This window comes from Erinaceus europaeus, chromosome 14 (assembly GCF_950295315.1).
Source record: "Erinaceus europaeus chromosome 14, mEriEur2.1, whole genome shotgun sequence".
Taxonomy (NCBI): Eukaryota; Metazoa; Chordata; class Mammalia; order Eulipotyphla; family Erinaceidae; genus Erinaceus; species Erinaceus europaeus.
In genome coordinates, this window is record NC_080175.1 from 5,279,369 (window position 1) to 5,296,712 (window position 17,344).

The 17,344-nt window shown below is 46.7% G+C and overlaps 1 protein-coding gene across 1 annotated transcript; it reads right to left on the reverse strand.

The window, feature by feature from the left end:
- Window positions 1-454: 454 nt before the first annotated feature.
- PSTK (phosphoseryl-tRNA kinase) lies at window positions 455-17,139 on the reverse strand. The gene is made up of 6 exons (XM_060171116.1): window positions 16,249-17,139; window positions 13,248-13,539; window positions 12,006-12,201; window positions 4,802-4,877; window positions 3,393-3,486; window positions 455-1,260 (listed from the first exon to the last, which is right to left on the reverse strand). The coding sequence occupies exons 1-6, from the start codon at window positions 16,729-16,731 to the stop codon at window positions 1,055-1,057; spliced, it is 1,347 nt and encodes a 448-aa protein (XP_060027099.1). The 5' UTR covers window positions 16,732-17,139; the 3' UTR covers window positions 455-1,054.
- Between the last annotated feature and the right edge of the window lie 205 nt (window positions 17,140-17,344).

Here is a 17,344-nt window from a genome sequence, read left to right on the forward strand (position 1 = left end):
TGGTCTCCAAGATTTGTCAAGTCTTGAGTTAAAAAACAGAAGTAGCTCCACAGATTCTATTCTTGTCTCCTACCGAGTAGTGTCTCTTCAATCAAGATATACTCAGTCTGATGTCTTCCAGGCCAGACGGGGAGGGTTCTGGCACAATTGCGGGAGGAAAGCTGGTTCTGTTGCCTAGTGAGCCATGTCATAGCCAACAGGTGACTCAACAAGTCCTCTTCTGTTACGACAAATGGGTCTTGGAGAATGGACTGATTCTCTTTAAAAGGTCCTATGTCGGGTTCCTCGGAGGAATGAGCCAATCTGGCTTCCACTTCTCCATCTGGCCTGTTGGACACCAGGAGGCAGACGTGGAGTGGGGAATCCCGGGCCAGCAGAGGCAGGAGAGTTTGCTGAGAGGTCTTCCCAGCGTACCGTGGTGGCGGATGATACAACAAACCCCCTCAGGGCACTGTGGCAGAGGACGGGACCTTTTATTGTCGCAGTTACTAGTTTAGAAAGGGGTAGCTGTGCAGGGGAAGTAGCCACGCTGGCCAGTGAGACCAACGTCTCTTTATAAGGGAAAAGAGAGCAAGGCAATGAGAAGGTGTGGATGGTGATGCAGGAACGGGGAAATAGAAATTTAAGGAAGGCGAAGCCCACCAGAGGGAGGAGGCGTGGGATGAGGAGGAGAGGCTGACAGGATGTGGCCGTGTACTCTGGCCACATCTTGCTCGACCACAAGGCTGGTGTGCCAAGCAGAGTCTGATAGACAAGCTTCTGGGGGGGTCAACCATTCATGCTCAAACACACATTAGACCCACAGTCCTAGATGATTTATTTCTACTGTCATTCTTGAAAGCGAGCTTTAATGAGGTTGCAAAACAATTTTTTTTTTTTGGTAGAGACAGAATTAGGAAAGGAGATGCCCGCATGCAGCACTGCTTCACTGATCATGAAATCACCCTTCTGCAGGTCCTCACACTTGGTGCCATGCACTTCACCAAGTGCCCCACCTCCTTCCTGGCCCCGGGTTTGTAAAATTTTCTACATATTCAAGACATGTGACTATAAATTAAATTGAATGCTTCTTTGAAAAATACCTCTGGGCAACGTTACTTTTCTCAAACTGAAAAACAGAAATAATATCTGACATGTGAATGGTCCGTTGAAAGGACAGGTATTTTTGGTTTCCTTGTCTTAAGTCTTCCAAAAACTCTGTTTTGAGCTTGTTAAGTTCTTCTGCCAGAAGCTTCAAGTTGTAAGGAAGCAGCTGTTTATCTGCAAGTAAGAGAGAGTCTTAAATGTTTTGTGTGTAATTACATCACGCTGGGCTAGCCAGAGACATCAGGCAATTCGGTTACTTTAGACAAACCAGTCAAATTCTATAAATATAAATTTATAAATATATAAATTGCTTTGGTGTACTATATTGTAATCCAGGATCCCATAGTGTGATACTAATGAAATAAATCTGAAGCGGTTCAGAAAAGTTTAATGACAATGTGTGAGCAGAAGCAAGCCTGAAAGGGATTCTTTATCTGTATTTATCACAGAAGGGCATGCTTCACACAAGAGAGACAGGAACCAGAGCCGCACTCCAACGTATGGCACCAGGGGCCGAACTGCGGCCCTACCACATACAAGTCAGATGCTCTATCTACCAGCTGAACCATTTCCTGGCCCTTGAAAGGGATTGACTGTTGACAAGACAGCGTTGACTTACTCTGTTGAACACAAATAGTAAGACAAAACAATGACTTTAATCATATCTAGAACTAACTCCAAAATACAAATGATGTTTAATAGCTGCCCCACTCGCTACCCTATTGCCATGGGGTTAGTACGACTGACTGACTGTTTCTGTTATACTTTGCTTGCCCATTTTAACTGTTTGCCTGTTTTTAACTGAATGGCTTTAGAATATTCACGGTCACTTTTTTAGACAGCCGCCTTGTTAAGGTATTAAGCACAGAGAGGAGCTCATTCAAGAAATGCAGACTTTTTACATCAAAATTTCAATACATCAGGAGTCGGGCGGTGGCGCAGCGGGTTAAGCGCAGGTGGCGTGAAGCGCAAGGACCGTCATAAGGGTCCCAGTTCAAGCCCCGGCTCCCCACCTGCAGGGAAGTCGTTACACAGGCGGTGAAGCAGGTCTGCAGGTGTCTGTCTGTCTCTCCCCCTCTGTGTCTTCCCCTCCTCTCTCCATTTCTCTCTGTTCTATCCAACAATGGCGACAACAATAATAACTACAACAATGAAAAACAACAAGAGCAACAAAGGAGAAAATAAAGAATTAAAAAATTTCAATACATCAAAGTCTTCAACTAAATTATTTTTTTCACCAGAGCATTGCTCAGCTTTGGTTTAGGGTGACATGTGGGGTTGAACCTGGGTCCTGGGAGTCTCAGGCATGAAAATCTTTTTGCCTAACTATTATGCTCTCTCCTCTGCCCTACTTTTTAACTTATCAGCTGCTGTTAAAGAGTGTTCAGCACGCTGCTTTGCCTTTTGTCAGTCTGTGCTGTATTTAGTGTTATCAGGCACTCAACCTCTGGCCTTGTGTATTTGAGGGATGTGTGCAACTGCTGAGCTTATTTTCTTGGTGCCAGAGTTCAAGTTTTGAAACCTAGCAGAATGACTATAATAATGTAACTCCTCCACACGGGCTCTCAATTCAGACTGACAATACCCCCAAATGCTGCACTGAGCTTGCTTCTGGCCCCAGCAACACCCACCATGCTCCTTAATTCACCTCAGACTCAAGAGCATTTTCTTTTTTCTGTTCTACAATATCTCCAAACAACCTCACCTCTGGGCCTTAGCACCTGATGCGCCCACTACCTGGAATGTTGTTTTTTTTTTTTCTCCAGGTATCTCCTTGGCTCACTCTTTCCCTTAAATTCCATCTCTGCTTAAATGTCATCTGCTAGAAGCCCTCCTGGTTACCCTTTTGAAAACCATCCCTGAGGCTGAGGAGCTAGATGGGGCAGTGGATAAAACACTGGTAACTCTCAAAACATGAGGTCCTGAGTTCAATCCCTGCCATCACATATGCCAGAATACTACTCTGGATCTCTCCCCTACCCCATTAATGAGTAAATAACTATATATTTCTTATGTATGTATCTATTTTGTATTGCCATCATGGTTATCGCTGGGCCTCACTGCCTGCACTACGAATCCACCACTCCCAGTGGCCATTTTTCCCTTCCCCCACACTGCATATACCAGAGTGGGACTCTGGTGTTCTCTCTCATAAATAAATAAATAAATAAATAAATAACTCTTTAGAACTCAATAAGCAACCTGAGAACACCCTGTAAGCTTTAGGACTGGAAGGAAACAAATGACCTCGATTAGCCAGAGAGTCACAGCAGCTAAACTGAACAGACACTAGCCTCCCAACATACCTTTTGCTTCCTTCATTGTTGCAGAGACGATTCTCCGGAGTGTTTGATCAGCCTGATGCAGAATGTTAGTTGAACAAATAATTCTGTCCATTTCCTGTGTGATACAGATATTACTATTGGAAGAGTTACGTGGCTTTCTTTTCTTTTCAAAAATGGCTGAAGTCATGCCCAGGTGGTGGTGTACCTGGTTGAATGCATGTTACCATGCACAAAGACCCGGCTTCAAGTATCTGGTCCCCTGAAGGGGCTATGCTGAGACCTGGACCCCTACCCTCACAGAAAGAACTTATCTCACTGAAACAGGCTGAAGGGGGCATGACGTGCTGGGAACAAGCAGACCCCCTCACCACACAAGAAAAACGGATCTTATTCCTGCCTACGCCAGACACATCTGACAGAAATATCTGAACAGGTCATGAATCCTGGAAGACCACTGAGCCTTCCCGCGCCAGACATAGCCCTGAGCCAAGACCCTAGGTAAGGCCCAGCAGCCTGTCCCAGGACGGGCTCCTCAGCTCCTCCGCTTCTGTGGCTGCGCTTCTCAAGCTTTCGCCGGCTGCTCCATTCAAACGTCCCTTTGTCTACACACCTGACTCTGCCTGCCTCACCCGTGTTTCATATTTCTAAGTCTCCACCGGCAGGCGGGTGTGGGGAGCTTTACAAACGATGAAGCAGTGTGAGAGGTGTCTCTCCTTTTCTCTCGCTATCTCCCAACCTCAATTTCTCTGTCGCTATCCAATAAATTAACGAATAAGAAAAATAAATGGCTGAAGTTAGGAGATGTGTATTGGAAGTGACTAAAAGCAAAAGCTCAGAAAGCATATGGACTGGCATCAGGATCCCAGTTCGAGCCCCCGGCTCCCCACCTGCAGGGGAGTCTCTTCAAAGGCGGTGAAGCAGGTCTGCAGGTGTCTGTCTTTCTCTCCCCCTGTATTCCCCTCCTCTCTCCATTTCTCTCTGTCCTATCGAACAACGATTGCAACAGTAACAACAATGATAAACAACAAGGGCAACACAAAAAACAAAGGGAGGATAAGCGGGTTCCGTCTTGGCAGTGACCTGCTGCTAAGAGTCCAGGAGTCTGTCTGCAGAAAAGCAAAGCAAACCAATCTCTAGCGCTTGTCACTTTCTGTGCTGCAACTATTCCCATCTGTGCCCACACGATGCCAACAGACCCTAACATCCCTGAAGATGGAGCCGTCGGCTCTGACCCGCCAGTGCAGGCCGGCCCCATGGCATCCAGCGGTCAGAAACTGAACGAACGGTGGTGAGATGCTCAGGAATCTTTCACTTTGTTTGGTCATTGCTGGGGCTTCGCCACTCTGGGCTAACATTTTTCATTTAGCCGCAAAAGAGCTTCCCACGAAAGGTCTTTCTAGTTGGGACTACATCTATACTGGAAAACTTACCTTTTGTTCCACATCGTCCTCAACACATTTGACAGGATTTTCCAAAGCCGTTAGGAATAAATCAATCAGCTGCTGGCTGAAAGAGAAGGTGAAAGTGGAAATCATTACATGAAATGGGTGTTTTATTTATTTTTTATTTTTTTAAGATTGTATTTATTTATGAGAAAGACAGGAGGAGAAAGAAAGAACCAGACATCACTCTGACACATGTGCTGGTGGGGATCGAACTCGGGACCTCGTGCTTGAGAGTCCAAAGCTTTATCACTGTGCCACTTCCCGGACCTCTGAAATGGGTGTTTTATTTATTTATTTATTTATTTATTTATTTATTTATTTATTTATTTATTTATTTATTTTCTGTTGTTGCCCTTGTTGTTTTATTGTTGTCGTCGTTGCTGGATAAGACAGAGAGAAATGGAGAGGGGAGGGCAAGATAGAGGGGGAGAGAAAGACAGACACCTGCAGACCTGCTTCACAGCTTGTGAAACAACTCCCCTGCAGGTGGGGAGCCGGGAGCTTGAACCGGGATCTTTACGCCAATCGTTGCACTTTGCACCACCTGCACTTAATCCATTGCACTAGCACCCAACTCCCTGAAATGGGTGTTTTAAAGAGTCCGTGTTTATTCCTGTGCGCAGGGGTATCAGAGAATGAAAGTGCTCTGGACAAGGAGGGTAGGGAGAGGGTTAGGGGAAGGGTTGTTTGTTTTTCAGGACCTGACACATGATGGAAAAGGACCTACGTTGAAGGCGAGAGAGTTTTGCTGGCATCTATGATGAAGAGATGAGAATTTTACCCAGGTGTCAGCAGCTATACTATAAACCATTAACCTCCCAAGAGAAAAAAAAAGTCCTAGAGATCCTAAGGTAGTGAGGAAAAACAACAACACAAACATGAGGTAGAGCCTATCTTCTCCTTTCAGCATCCAACTGTAGAAATTCAAAATAATACCATGAACAAGGACCTGGGTCTGAATCCCGGCTCCCCCGCTCACCTGCAGGGGGGGTGCTTCTCAAGTGGTGAAACAGGTTTGCACATGTCTATCTTTTTCTCTCTCTTGCCCTATCTTCCCCTCCCTTCTCAATTTCTCTATTGTGCTACCAGAAAAAAAGAAAGAAAGAAAGAGAGAGAGAGAGAGAGAAAAGAAGAAAAGGCTAGAATGGAGTACCCTGGTTTCTCTTATTCTTAACTTCTCATAAAAACAAATATTTTAAAAGAAGATAACTTTGGACAGTGCAAGGGGGTAACTGAAGACTATGAACAATGATGCTGGCAAGAGAGTGACAGGACATTGCCGTGATCCTCATATTAGTCAAGATGCCCAGGGGGGTGAGCCAAGCACAAACACGTGGGCAGGGAAGATAGGACACCATGTGCGGGGTCCTGAGGCAAGAACAAGCTTCCTGGATCATGCAACAGACAGTATGGTGAAAGACAGCCAGGGCACAAGAGAAGTTATGGGGTATATACTCCATGGAATAATACTCTGCAATCAAAAAGACGATATGGTGGCCTCTGGGACACAATGGATGGGATTAGAGTTGCTGATGCTTAGCAAAATACATAAAGGGATGATAGACAACTACCAGATGGCTTCACTCAGATGTGGAATCTAGAGATTGGATTCATGTGAACTTGCAAAAAAGCAAACTGGGGAGTCGGGCGGTAGCACAGGCGGCGCAAAGCGCAAGGACCGGTATGAAGATCCCGGTTCGAGCCCCCAGCTCCCCATCGGCAGGGCAGTCGCTTCACAGGTGGTGAAGCAGGCCTGCAGGTGTCTGTCTTTCTCTCCCCCTCTCTGTCTTCCCCTCCTCTCTCCATTTCTCTCTGTCCTATCTAACAATGATGACATCAATAACAACAACAACAACAAAACAAGGGCAACAAAAGGGAATAAATAAAAAAATAACTCGGAGTCTGGCAGGAGCGCAGTGGGTTAAGCGCAGGTGGCGCAAAGCGCAAGGACCGGTGGAAGGATTCCGGTTCGAGCCCCCGGCTCCCCACTTGCAGGGGAGTCGCTTCACAGGCGGTGAAGCAGGTCTGCAGGTGTCTATCTTTTTCTCCCCCTCTGTCTTCCCCTCCTCTCTCCATTTCTCTCTGTCCTATCCAACAATAACGACATCAATAATAACTACAACAATAAAACAACAAGGGCAACAAAAGGGAATAAATAAATAAATATTAAAAAATAAAAATATAACTACAACAGTAAAAAAACATCAAGGGCAACAACAAGGAAATATTTTTTTAAAAAAGAGAAAAAGCAAACTGTTCTAAGACTTTGTAAGAACTCTGGTGGTTCTCTGGGAGGAGAGAGTGTGTGGGCACAGAACTCTGGTGATGGGTGTGGTATGACACTAAAACCCATCATAATAATATTGTAAGCCACTATTAATCACAAAGGGGGGGAAAAAGGAAAAAGAAAAGTATCCAGGGGAGTGTTGAAGTTTTCTAATTCTAGATCTCTTGGTATGTGTTGTTGGCAGAAACTACAGATTTTACCCAAAGTTATTTTATTTCAACCCTGGGAGCTGTTGGATCTCAGGGTCCTGACATCTGGCTGAGGTTCTCCCACCTGAGTACAAGCCAGAGGGGAGAGTGAGGTGGAGGTGGAGGAGGTGATCAGGACTCGAACATGCACAGTTGGAAAAGGACTTTGAATGTGACTCAGAGTACAGACATAAGCTAATGAAGTCAGTCACTGAGCTAATCTCAACCTGAAGATGAGTCTTCTCACAGGGAAGAGTCCAGCTTCTGGCGCGAGTCAGACAGGACAGGGTCCAGATCTTGCATCTGCTGGCCCTTAACCAGATGCCTTATTTACTTCCTTGAACCTTGGTTATTCAAGCTTGGATAACTATCACCTTTCAATGGGTTGTAGGAACTGGATGAGAATATACACAAACGTGTTCAGAATCTAGTATCTATTCAATAACTCCTGGCACCAGGAGTTGCTGTAATCAAAATGGGCTGGCCAGTAAATTTCTTCTAGAAAGAATAAGAGTAGGGGCGGTGGGTCAATGTCATAATGGTTCTGCAAAGAGGCTCTCATGCCTGAGGCTCCGAAGTCCCAGGTTCAATCTCCCACACCGCCATCAGCCAGACCTGAGCAATGCTCTGGTAAAAGAAAGAAGGGAAGAAAGGAAGAAAGGCAGGCAAAAAGGAAGAAAGAAGGATGGAGGAAGGAAGGAAAAGAGTGGAACTAAATCCTAGTTGTGTCTCAAACCTTGCTCTAATTGTCCTTCTGTGTATTTGTCAGCTGGGAGTTGTGGGACCTAAGTTAGTAGCGCTGGTGCTAGTACTAGACTAACAATAGCTGGGAGTTGTGGGACCTAAGTTAGTAGCGCTGGTGCTAGTACTAGACTAACAATAGCTGGGAGTTGTGGGACCTAAGTTAGTAGCGCTGGTGCTAGTACTAGACTAACAATAGCTGGGAGTTGTGGGACCTAAGTTAGTAGCGCCGGTGCTAGTACTAGACTAACAATAGCTGGGAGTTGTGGGACCTAAGTTAGTAGCGCCGGTGCTAGTACTAGACTAACAATAGCTGGGAGTTGTGGGACCTAAGTTAGTAGCGCCGGTGCTAGTACTAGACTAACAATAGCTGGGAGTTGTGGGACCTAAGTTAGTAGCGCCGGTGCTAGTACTAGACTAACAATAGCTGGGAGTTGTGGGACCTAAGTTAGTAGCGCCGGTGCTAGTACTAGACTAACAATAGCTGGGAGTTGTGGGACCTAAGTTAGTAGCGCCGGTGCTAGTACTAGACTAACAATAGCTGGGAGTTGTGGGACCTAAGTTAGTAGCGCCGGTGCTAGTACTAGACTAACAATAGCTGGGAGTTGTGGGACCTAAGTTAGTAGCGCCGGTGCTAGTACTAGACTAACAATAGCTGGGAGTTGTGGGACCTAAGTTAGTAGCGCCGGTGCTAGTACTAGACTAACAATAGCTGGGAGTTGTGGGACCTAAGTTAGTAGCGCCGGTGCTAGTACTAGACTAACAATAGCTGGGAGTTGTGGGACCTAAGTTAGTAGCGCCGGTGCTAGTACTAGACTAACAATATCTGGGAGTTGTGGGACCTAAGTTAGTAGCGCCAGTGCTAGTACTAGACTAACAATAGCTGGGAGTTGTGGGACCTAAGTTAGTAGCGCCAGTGCTAGTACTAGACTAACAATAGCTGGGAGTTGTGGGACCTAAGTTAGTAGCGCCAGTGCTAGTACTAGACTAACAATAGCTGGGAGTTGTGGGACCTAAGTTAGTAGCGCCAGTGCTAGTACTAGACTAACAATAGCTGGGAGTTGTGGGATCTAAGTTAGTAGCGCCAGTGCTAGTACTAGACTAACAATAGCTGGGAGTTGTGGGATCTAAATTAGTAGTGCTAGTGATAGTACTATGCTAATAATAGCAGTTCATAGCAACCTGGAAAAGGCGCATTTGTCAGAGCCATCAGACTAAACAATATGAGAACAAATGGCCAGGTTCTTTTTCTTCTCCTCCTCCTCCTTTTTAAAAAAAATTTTATTTATTTATTCATGAGAAAGATAGGAGGAGAAAGAAAGAACCAGACATCACTCTGGTCCATATGCTGCCAGGAATTAAACTCAGGACCTCATGCTTGAGAGTCCAGTGCTTTATCCACTGTGCCACCTCTCAGACCACCGTTTTTAATTTTTTTAGCATATACGTTTAAAAAAAATTATTTATGCTAGAGACACAGAGAAATAGAGAAGGAAGGGGGAGACAGAAGGAGAGACAGCACTACTTCACCACTCATAAGCTTCCCCCTGTAGGTGTGGACTGTGGGCCTGAACCTGTCCTTGTGCACTATAACATGTGTGATGTATTGGGAATGCCACCACCCTGCCTCGTGACCAAGTTCTTAAGACCCAAAACAAAACTCTAGAGTATGCAAAGTGTGTAGGCACAGCTCACAGTTCTCACTGCTAGCAAGAGCTGGGGCTCTCTGGTCTGCAAGAACTCATAATCACTTGCTGCAGTTTTCAGGGGTTGTCAGTGCCTCACCCAGCCATTTACTTCCAAAGGGGGAAAAAAAACAAATCAAGTATTCCAGAAACGATAGAATCGACTGCCTACTCAAAAATTTCAGAATGTTATGAGGAGTTAAAACGAGAGAACCCAGCGGGGCTTATTTCACAAGTCTTATAAATAGTAGTCAGTTAAATCCAATTTTCTTTTTCTTTTTAGTATGTTAAAGTACATGCTCTAAAATGCATGGAAAACTCTACCATGGGAACAAAACATTTTGCAGAATGAGTTATAAATATTAACCTTCTAAACACTGCGGGCTCCCTGTGGACAGCAGTTGGGTGGGAGTGGAGCAAATACAGCCACCCACCCCCCTAATGCCACAGCCACCGGAGGCAACTGCACTTTAGACTAAATGAGAATCAAACTTTAAACTCAGGTCGTCAGTTGCACTGACGATATTTCAAGTGTCCAGCAGTCATCCATGGCTAGCAGCTGCCATGCTGCATGGCGCAGACAAGAGAACATTTCGCCATAGCGAAGCTTCTGTTAGAAAATGTGTTGCTTGGGGGCCTGGTGGTGGCACACCTGGTTGAGCGCACATGTCACAGTGCACAAGGACCCAGGTTCCTGCCTCTGGTTCCCACCTGCAGGGGGTTAGCTTCAAGATTGGTTAAGCAGGGCTGTAGGTGTCTGTCTCTCTCCCTCTCTATCATCCCCTTCCCTCTCAATTTCTGGCTGTCTCTATACAATAAATAAAGATTAAAAAAAAGAAATGTGTTGCCTGAGCAAACTCTCAAGGCATTTATCATCAAAGAAGAGCATCAGCCTCACAGCCAACAAAACAGATTCTCTCTCTCTCTCTCTCTCTCTCTCTCTCTCTCACTCACACACACACACACACACACACACACACACACACACACCACAGTATAATTAGAACAAGGCTGAAGATAAAATTCTGGAGTAGTTGCACTCTTTCAGCTTCTAGAAGGAAGTTACTGGCTAAGCTGTTTAGGTCATTCTACTTAATTTATTATTTTTTAACTTTGGAGGGGTCTTTTTTAAATGTTTTATTCATCGTTTATTGGATAGAGACAGAGAAATCAAGAGAGAAAGGGGAGATAGACATGGAGAGGGAGAGAGAGACAGAGACAGGGACAGATACCAACCTGCAGCATTGCATCACCACTCACAAAGCTTTCTCCCTACAGATGGGGGCTGGGGACTTGAACCCATGTCCTTTCACACTCTAGCACATGCACTCAACTGGGTGTGCCACTGCCTGACCCCAGGTCATGCTAGTTTAGCAAGCACACAAAAAATGTCTCCTATTCTGAATTCCTTGATCTGACTTCTGGGATACAGAATTCCCTAATTCCCGCCTACCCACCACCACCACCACCACATATGCACACTTGTTTAAACTGAGGAAATGTTTTACAAGACCATAGTTATTGGCTGGGGAGGTAGCATGATAGTAGTGCAGATGGACTTTCATGCCCCAGATATAGTCCAGGTTCAGTGTCCAGCATCACCACAAACCAGAGCTGAGTCGTGCTCTGATGAGAAAAAAAAAAAATTGGAAAGAAACAACAACACCATAGTTATCTCAGGGGGGTACATTTTCACATCTTCCCTAAGTGTCAGCACACCGCACCCACTACCAAAGCGGCCTCTCCCTCCACTGCATGACCCTGGGTTCCCTCCTCCCCAAAGCAGACACACACTGAGTCTATTTGCTTATCCCCTCACTTTCATCACTAGGGCTCTCAGAGCCTGCGTGACTCTAATGTTTCTCGTGATTATTAATTTCCCTTTGTCTTTGATAGAGAGTGAGAGAGAGAGAGCGAGAAAGAGAGAAATCTTCCCGCTTCCACAGGTGGGACTCGATGGGGTCCTTGTACGTGGTAACATATGCGCTAGTCTACCACATGTACCACCACCTTGCCCCTTCTTTCCCTGCTTTGTTTCTTCAACCCTCCACGTGAGTGAGATCACCCAGTGTCAAGATGCAACTCTGAAAGAGAGTACAGGTTTGCAAACAAACTCCGCTTCAAATCTCAGTGGTCACAAGTCTTGCAACCTCCAGCAGATATAACTTTCTCACTGGGCTTCCTCTTCTATGCGAAGGGAGAAATCATCTCTCTCCAGGGTTCCTACGAAAGCCGTTAGCACAGTGCCTGACTCAGGAGACAGGAAAGGGTGGCGCTGGCTGAGATACCTGGCCGCAGAAGGTGCAGTACTCATCACGGCGAGGCTGTTGCGTTCCCAAGCATTCCTCTCAGGATTGGGTCTTTCTATCTTTCTGCCCATCAGCTGGATGGTTTCTGGAGGCAGTGTCTGGGCTCTCTGCTCATTCCTCTCTAAGCAGGTCTCCAGAGGACAATCTAAAAAGAGCTGGCAAAAGCCTAATGAATCTGAAAATGATTTGGAAGTGCACAATTAGTAATTTTTCCAAAATGTAATAAACATCTTATACAAGTCACAGCAGCTGCAGGGGAAATTATTTTAAGTATTTAAAAAAAGTTTTTAATATTTATTTATTATTTACTTTCCCTTTTGTTGCTCTTGTTTTTTTTTTTTATTGTTGTAGTTATTATTGCTGTTACTGTCGTCATTGTTGTTGGATAGGACAGAGAGAAATGGAGAGAGGAGGGGAAGACAGAGAGAGAGGGGGAGAGAAAGACAGATACCTGCAGACCTGCTTCACCAATTGTGAAGCGACTCCCTTGCTGGTGGGGAACCAGGGGCTCGAACCCGGATACTTAAGCCGGTCCTCGCACTTCACACCATGTGCGCTAACCCACTGCGCTACCGCCCGACTCCCAAGTATCTTTTTTTTAATTATCTTTATTTATTGGGTAGAGAGAGGGAAGGGGGTGATAGAGAGGAAGAAAGACAGAGTGACACATGAAGCCCTGCTTCACCACTTACAAAACTTGCCCCTGCAGGTGGGGACTGGGGGCTCGAACCCGGGTCCGTGCACATTGTGACACAAGCACTCAACCAGGTGCACCACCATGATTTTTTTTTTTTTGCAATACTCAATATCTAGCTTTGAAAAGTAAATCCTTATAAACCGTCTAATGCAGTTCAATTCTCATTAAAGACAGTAGTCATTTTAATATGCAAATACATGTGTCAGTGTGTGTAAACAAAAAGCGTTTTGGGACTGGGCAGAGGGGCACAGCTGGTGGAATGGAAACGTCACCTTGTACAAGGACCTGGGTTTGAGCTTCTGCTCCCCACTTGCAGAGGGATACTTTCATGAGTGATAATGCAGGCCTGCACATCTCTCTCTCTCTCTCTCCCTGTCTCCCCCACCGCTCTCAATTTCTCTCTATCTCATGGAATAAAAATAAAAGGAAAAATGTCTGCCAGGAGCGGCGGGTTCATAGTGAAGCACCAAGCCCCAGCGATAACCCTGGTGGCAATAAAAAAAAAAAGAAATGTTTTTAATTACATTTCCGAGCGAGTTGGTAGACTTCATATCGCATGCTTTGGTAATAAAAGTTGTCATCTAAAAGCAAAAACAAAGGTCGAGAAGCAGCAGCCTTTGTTAAGAGGTAGCCAGTCTGGGTCTCCAGCTCTGCAGAAGATATCAGATCTTGATCCCGTAAGCAGGTTATAAAATCTCCCCACATAGCTTCAGTCCTCTCAGGTGGGACAGACATCTGACAGCCACTAACAGCTGCTTGCAGGAAGAGTTCTACATAGCTCAACAGCTCCTGTCGAAGCAGTTTCCATGGAGATGGCTACAAAAAAAAAAAAAATCAGAGCAGTGCAATCCATATTAGGTCTGGCCAACAGTGAGGGCATTCCTTGTTGTGACTAGGCCCTCCTTGAGAATTTAGTCCATGATATGAAGCATTTGGTGTTTTCGAAACATGACCTGCTTTACTTCTGCCTCTGTATCTTCCTACATACCATTTCCTCTCCCTGAGAAAACTCTTAATAGCATTAGTCCTGTAAGAAGTCTTTTTTGTAATAAACATTTTATTTATTTTATTTATTGGATAGAGACAGAGAGAAATTGAGAGGTGAGAAAGAGAAAGGGAGAGAAGGAGGGAGGGAGAGAGGGAGAGGGATAGGGGCAAGGAGAGAGAGAGAGAGAGAGAAGACAATCCTTTATCCCTTCTTTACCACTCATGAAGCATTTCCCAAGCAGGTTGGGACCAGGGGCTTGAACTGTCCTTGTGCACTGTAACCAGTGTGCTTAACTGGGTGCACCATTGCCTGGCTCCCTCTGTGAAGTCTTATCAGACTCACCCATGCAGAAGGCAGTCTATGACCCCCACTTCCCTTTCATGACACCCTCTTGTCAATTCTGGGTCTCTACAGGGTTAGGCTGTTCAGACACTTGTCTGCATATTTCTGTCTCTCTGCTTGATCAATAGTCCTTTCAATAACAGCCTCTAGCAGAGGGTCAGGTTTCTCATACTTCAGTTGCCTTTGTTTTTTATTATTTTTTTTGTTGTAGTTACTATTGTTGTCATTGATATCTTCGTTGTTGGATAGGACAGAGAGAAATCGAGAGAGGAGGGGAAGACAGAGGGGGAGAGAAAGACAGACACCTGCAGACCTGCTTCACCGCCTGTGAGGCGACTCCCCTGCAGGTGGGGAGCCGGGGGCTCGAACCAGGATCCTTATGCCGGTCCTTGTGCTTTGCGCCACGTGCGCTTAACGGGCTGCGCTACTGCGGAACTCCCAGGTTTCTAATATTTCAGAAACACACATCGAACGACTGAATGTGTGAATGGATGAAAGAATGAAAACTGCTAACATCCACGGATGATGAGAAACAACAACAATAAAATCATTATATCAAAATAAAAATCTGGCTACCAGGAGTTGGGCGGTAGTGCAGCGGGTTAAGTGCAGATGGCGCAAAGCTCAAGGACCGGCATAAGGATCCCGGTTCGAGTCCCCGGCTCCCCACCTGCAAGGGAGTCGCTTCACAGGCGGTGAAGCAGGTCTGCAGGTGTCTGTCTTTCTCTCCCCCTCTCTGTCTTCTCCTCCTCTCTCCATTTCTCTCTGTCCTGTCTAACAACGAAGACATCAATAACAACAACAATAATAATTACAACAACAATAAAAAACAACAAGGGCAACAAAAGGGAAAATAAATAAATAAATAAAAATTGAAAAAAATAAAGTCTTAGACCAGCTAAATAGCTCATTTGTGCTGCTTTGCCATGTGCACGACCCAGGCAGAATCCTGGGCCCCACCACACTGAAGAAATGCTTCGGTGCTGTGTTCTCTCTTACTCTCTGCCTCTCTCTCTAAAGCAAGCAAGCAAACAAAAAACAAACAACAAAAAAACTTTTAAAAACTTCTACCGAGTAGAAGATACAACACTTAAGTGCTTAAATCATGTGTCTCCCACACAGATAATAGCAATGAATTATCCTATGATGGCTGTCCTGTATCCACTTTATTATGCATTCCTAGGGGGCTGGGGAGACAGCATAATGGTTATGCAGGGGACTTTCATGCCTGAGGCTCTATAGTCCCAGGCCCAGGTTCCCAGGTTCAATCCCTTGCACCACCATAAACTGGGGCTCAGAAGTTCTCTTGTCTTCCTCTCATTTAGATAAAATATTTCAGTTCTTTTTAAAATCTTCTGTATTTACTGGATAGACAGCCGGAAATTGAGGAGGGGAGAGAGAGGGAGAGAGACAGAGAGACACCTGCAGCCCTGCTTTCCCACTTGCGAAGCTTTCCCCCTGCCAGGTGGGGACTGGGGGCTCGAACCCCGGCCCTTCTGCATTGTAACATGTGCGCTCAACCAGGTGCGCCACCACCCGGCCCCCTAGACCAACAAAATTTTTTTTTTCCTCCAGAGTTACTGCTGGGCTCGGTGCCTGCACCATGAATCCACCGCTCCTGGAGGCCATTTCCCCCCCTTTTTGTTGCCCTAGTTGTTGCAGCCTCGTTGCGGTTATTATTGCCATTGTTGACGTTGCTTTGTTGTTGGACAGGACAGAGAGAAATGGAGAGAGGAGGGGAAGACAGAGAGGGGGAGAGAAAGACAGACACCTGCAGACCCGCTTCACCGTCCGTGAAGTGACTCCCCTGCAGGTGGGGAGCCGGGGACTCGAACCGGGATCCTTACGCCGGTCCCTGCGCTTTGCGCCACCAACAAAATATTTTAATAAGAAGAAATAATATGCACAAGCTTCATGCAAGATGAGGCAAAGAAGGTGAATTCATCGTTTGCAATACTGAGGATCTTCCATTGCGTCTACAGACCACATATACCGACCACCCCTTTCTCAGCCACTCCCTCCATAAAATATTTTTAAAGAACGTAAATGATAACAATAACGTATTTTCCAGTGTGGCTTCTTAGGCTCAGCTGGCTGCAGGGGACAGCCCCGAGAGGACCTCCCCGACCCGGCTGCAGCGAGGCCCCGCCCCCTGGAGACCCCGCCCCCTCACAGGCCCCGCCCCTCTCACTGACCAATGGGCGGCCGTCCGCGTCCCCCGGGAAGGCGTCTGGCAAGACGTCATCGTACGCGACGACGCCGACGGCCCAGCCGCGCTCCCGCCGCAACCGCTGGCCCAGGGCCCGCGCCAGGGTGGACTTGCCCGCGGCGGGCAGGCCGCAGAGGACGCAGAGACCCCGCGCCCCCGCGCCGCGCGCCTCGCCGCCGTCCTCGTCGCTCTTCATGGTGCCCGGGGAGACCGGAAGCGCCGCCGCGCACGCGCAGTCCCCTCCGCGGGGGGGGGGGGGCAGGGGGCGGGGCCACGCGCGCTGTGCGAGTCGCTGCGGCGAGTTTGGGGCCGGGGACCCCGCGGCCGTGCGGGCGGGCAAGGCGGGGCGGGGGCTGACAGCGTGTCCGCAGCCCCGCTGCCCTTTCGGAGAGTGATGGGAGGATCTGGTAAATACCTGCGCTCGGAAGAGCTCCGGTGGTGGGCGCTGGAGGAAGCAGATTTGTCCCATCTTCCGAGAAACAAGAGATGATCAGAACAGGACGTGTGTCAAAAAGGATGGCAGAGGACCTAGTGGGGGTTGTATTGCCATGTGGAAAACTGGGGCATGTTGTGCATGTGCGAACTGTTGTATTTACTGTCGAATGTAAAACATTTAATACCCCAATAAAGAAATTTTTTAAAAAAAAAAGGGGAAAAAAAACCTTTTCAGTCACCAGGTTCCAGATGCCATCAGGATGCCGGCCAGGCTTCCCTGGACTGAAGACCCCACCAATGTGTCCTGGAGCTCCGCTTCCCCAGAGACCCACCCTACTAGGGAAAGAGAGAGGCAGACTGGGAGTATGGACCGACCAGTCAACGCCCATGTTCAGCGGGGAGGCAATTACAGAAGCCAGACCTCCCACCTTCTGCATCCCACAATGACCCTGGGTCCATGCTCCCAGAGGGATAGAGAATGGGAAAGCTATTGGGGAGGGGGTGGGATATAGAGATTGGGTGGTGGGAATTGTGTGAAGTTGTACCCCTCCTACCCCTATGGATTTGTTAATTCATCCTTTCTTAAATAAAAAAGAAAAATAAAACAAAAAGAATAGGACACGTGTTATCTTAGTGTTTCACCCTCC

What these genes read in the sequence shown, in the direction of transcription:
- PSTK (XM_060171116.1), bottom strand. Translation starts at nt 16,731, where the DNA reads ATGGGACAAATCTGCTTCCTCCAGCGCCCACCACCGGAGCTCTTCCGA. An exon ending in CTACCAACTCGCTCGGAAAT is followed by an intron (nt 12,202 to 13,247) that starts GTAATTAAAAAC and finishes AATCATTTTCAG; the next exon opens with ATTCATTAGGCTTTTGCCAG. An exon ending in ACTGCACCTTCTGCGGCCAG is followed by an intron (nt 4,878 to 12,005) that starts GTATCTCAGCCA and finishes CTTCTCTTTCAG; the next exon opens with CCAGCAGCTGATTGATTTAT.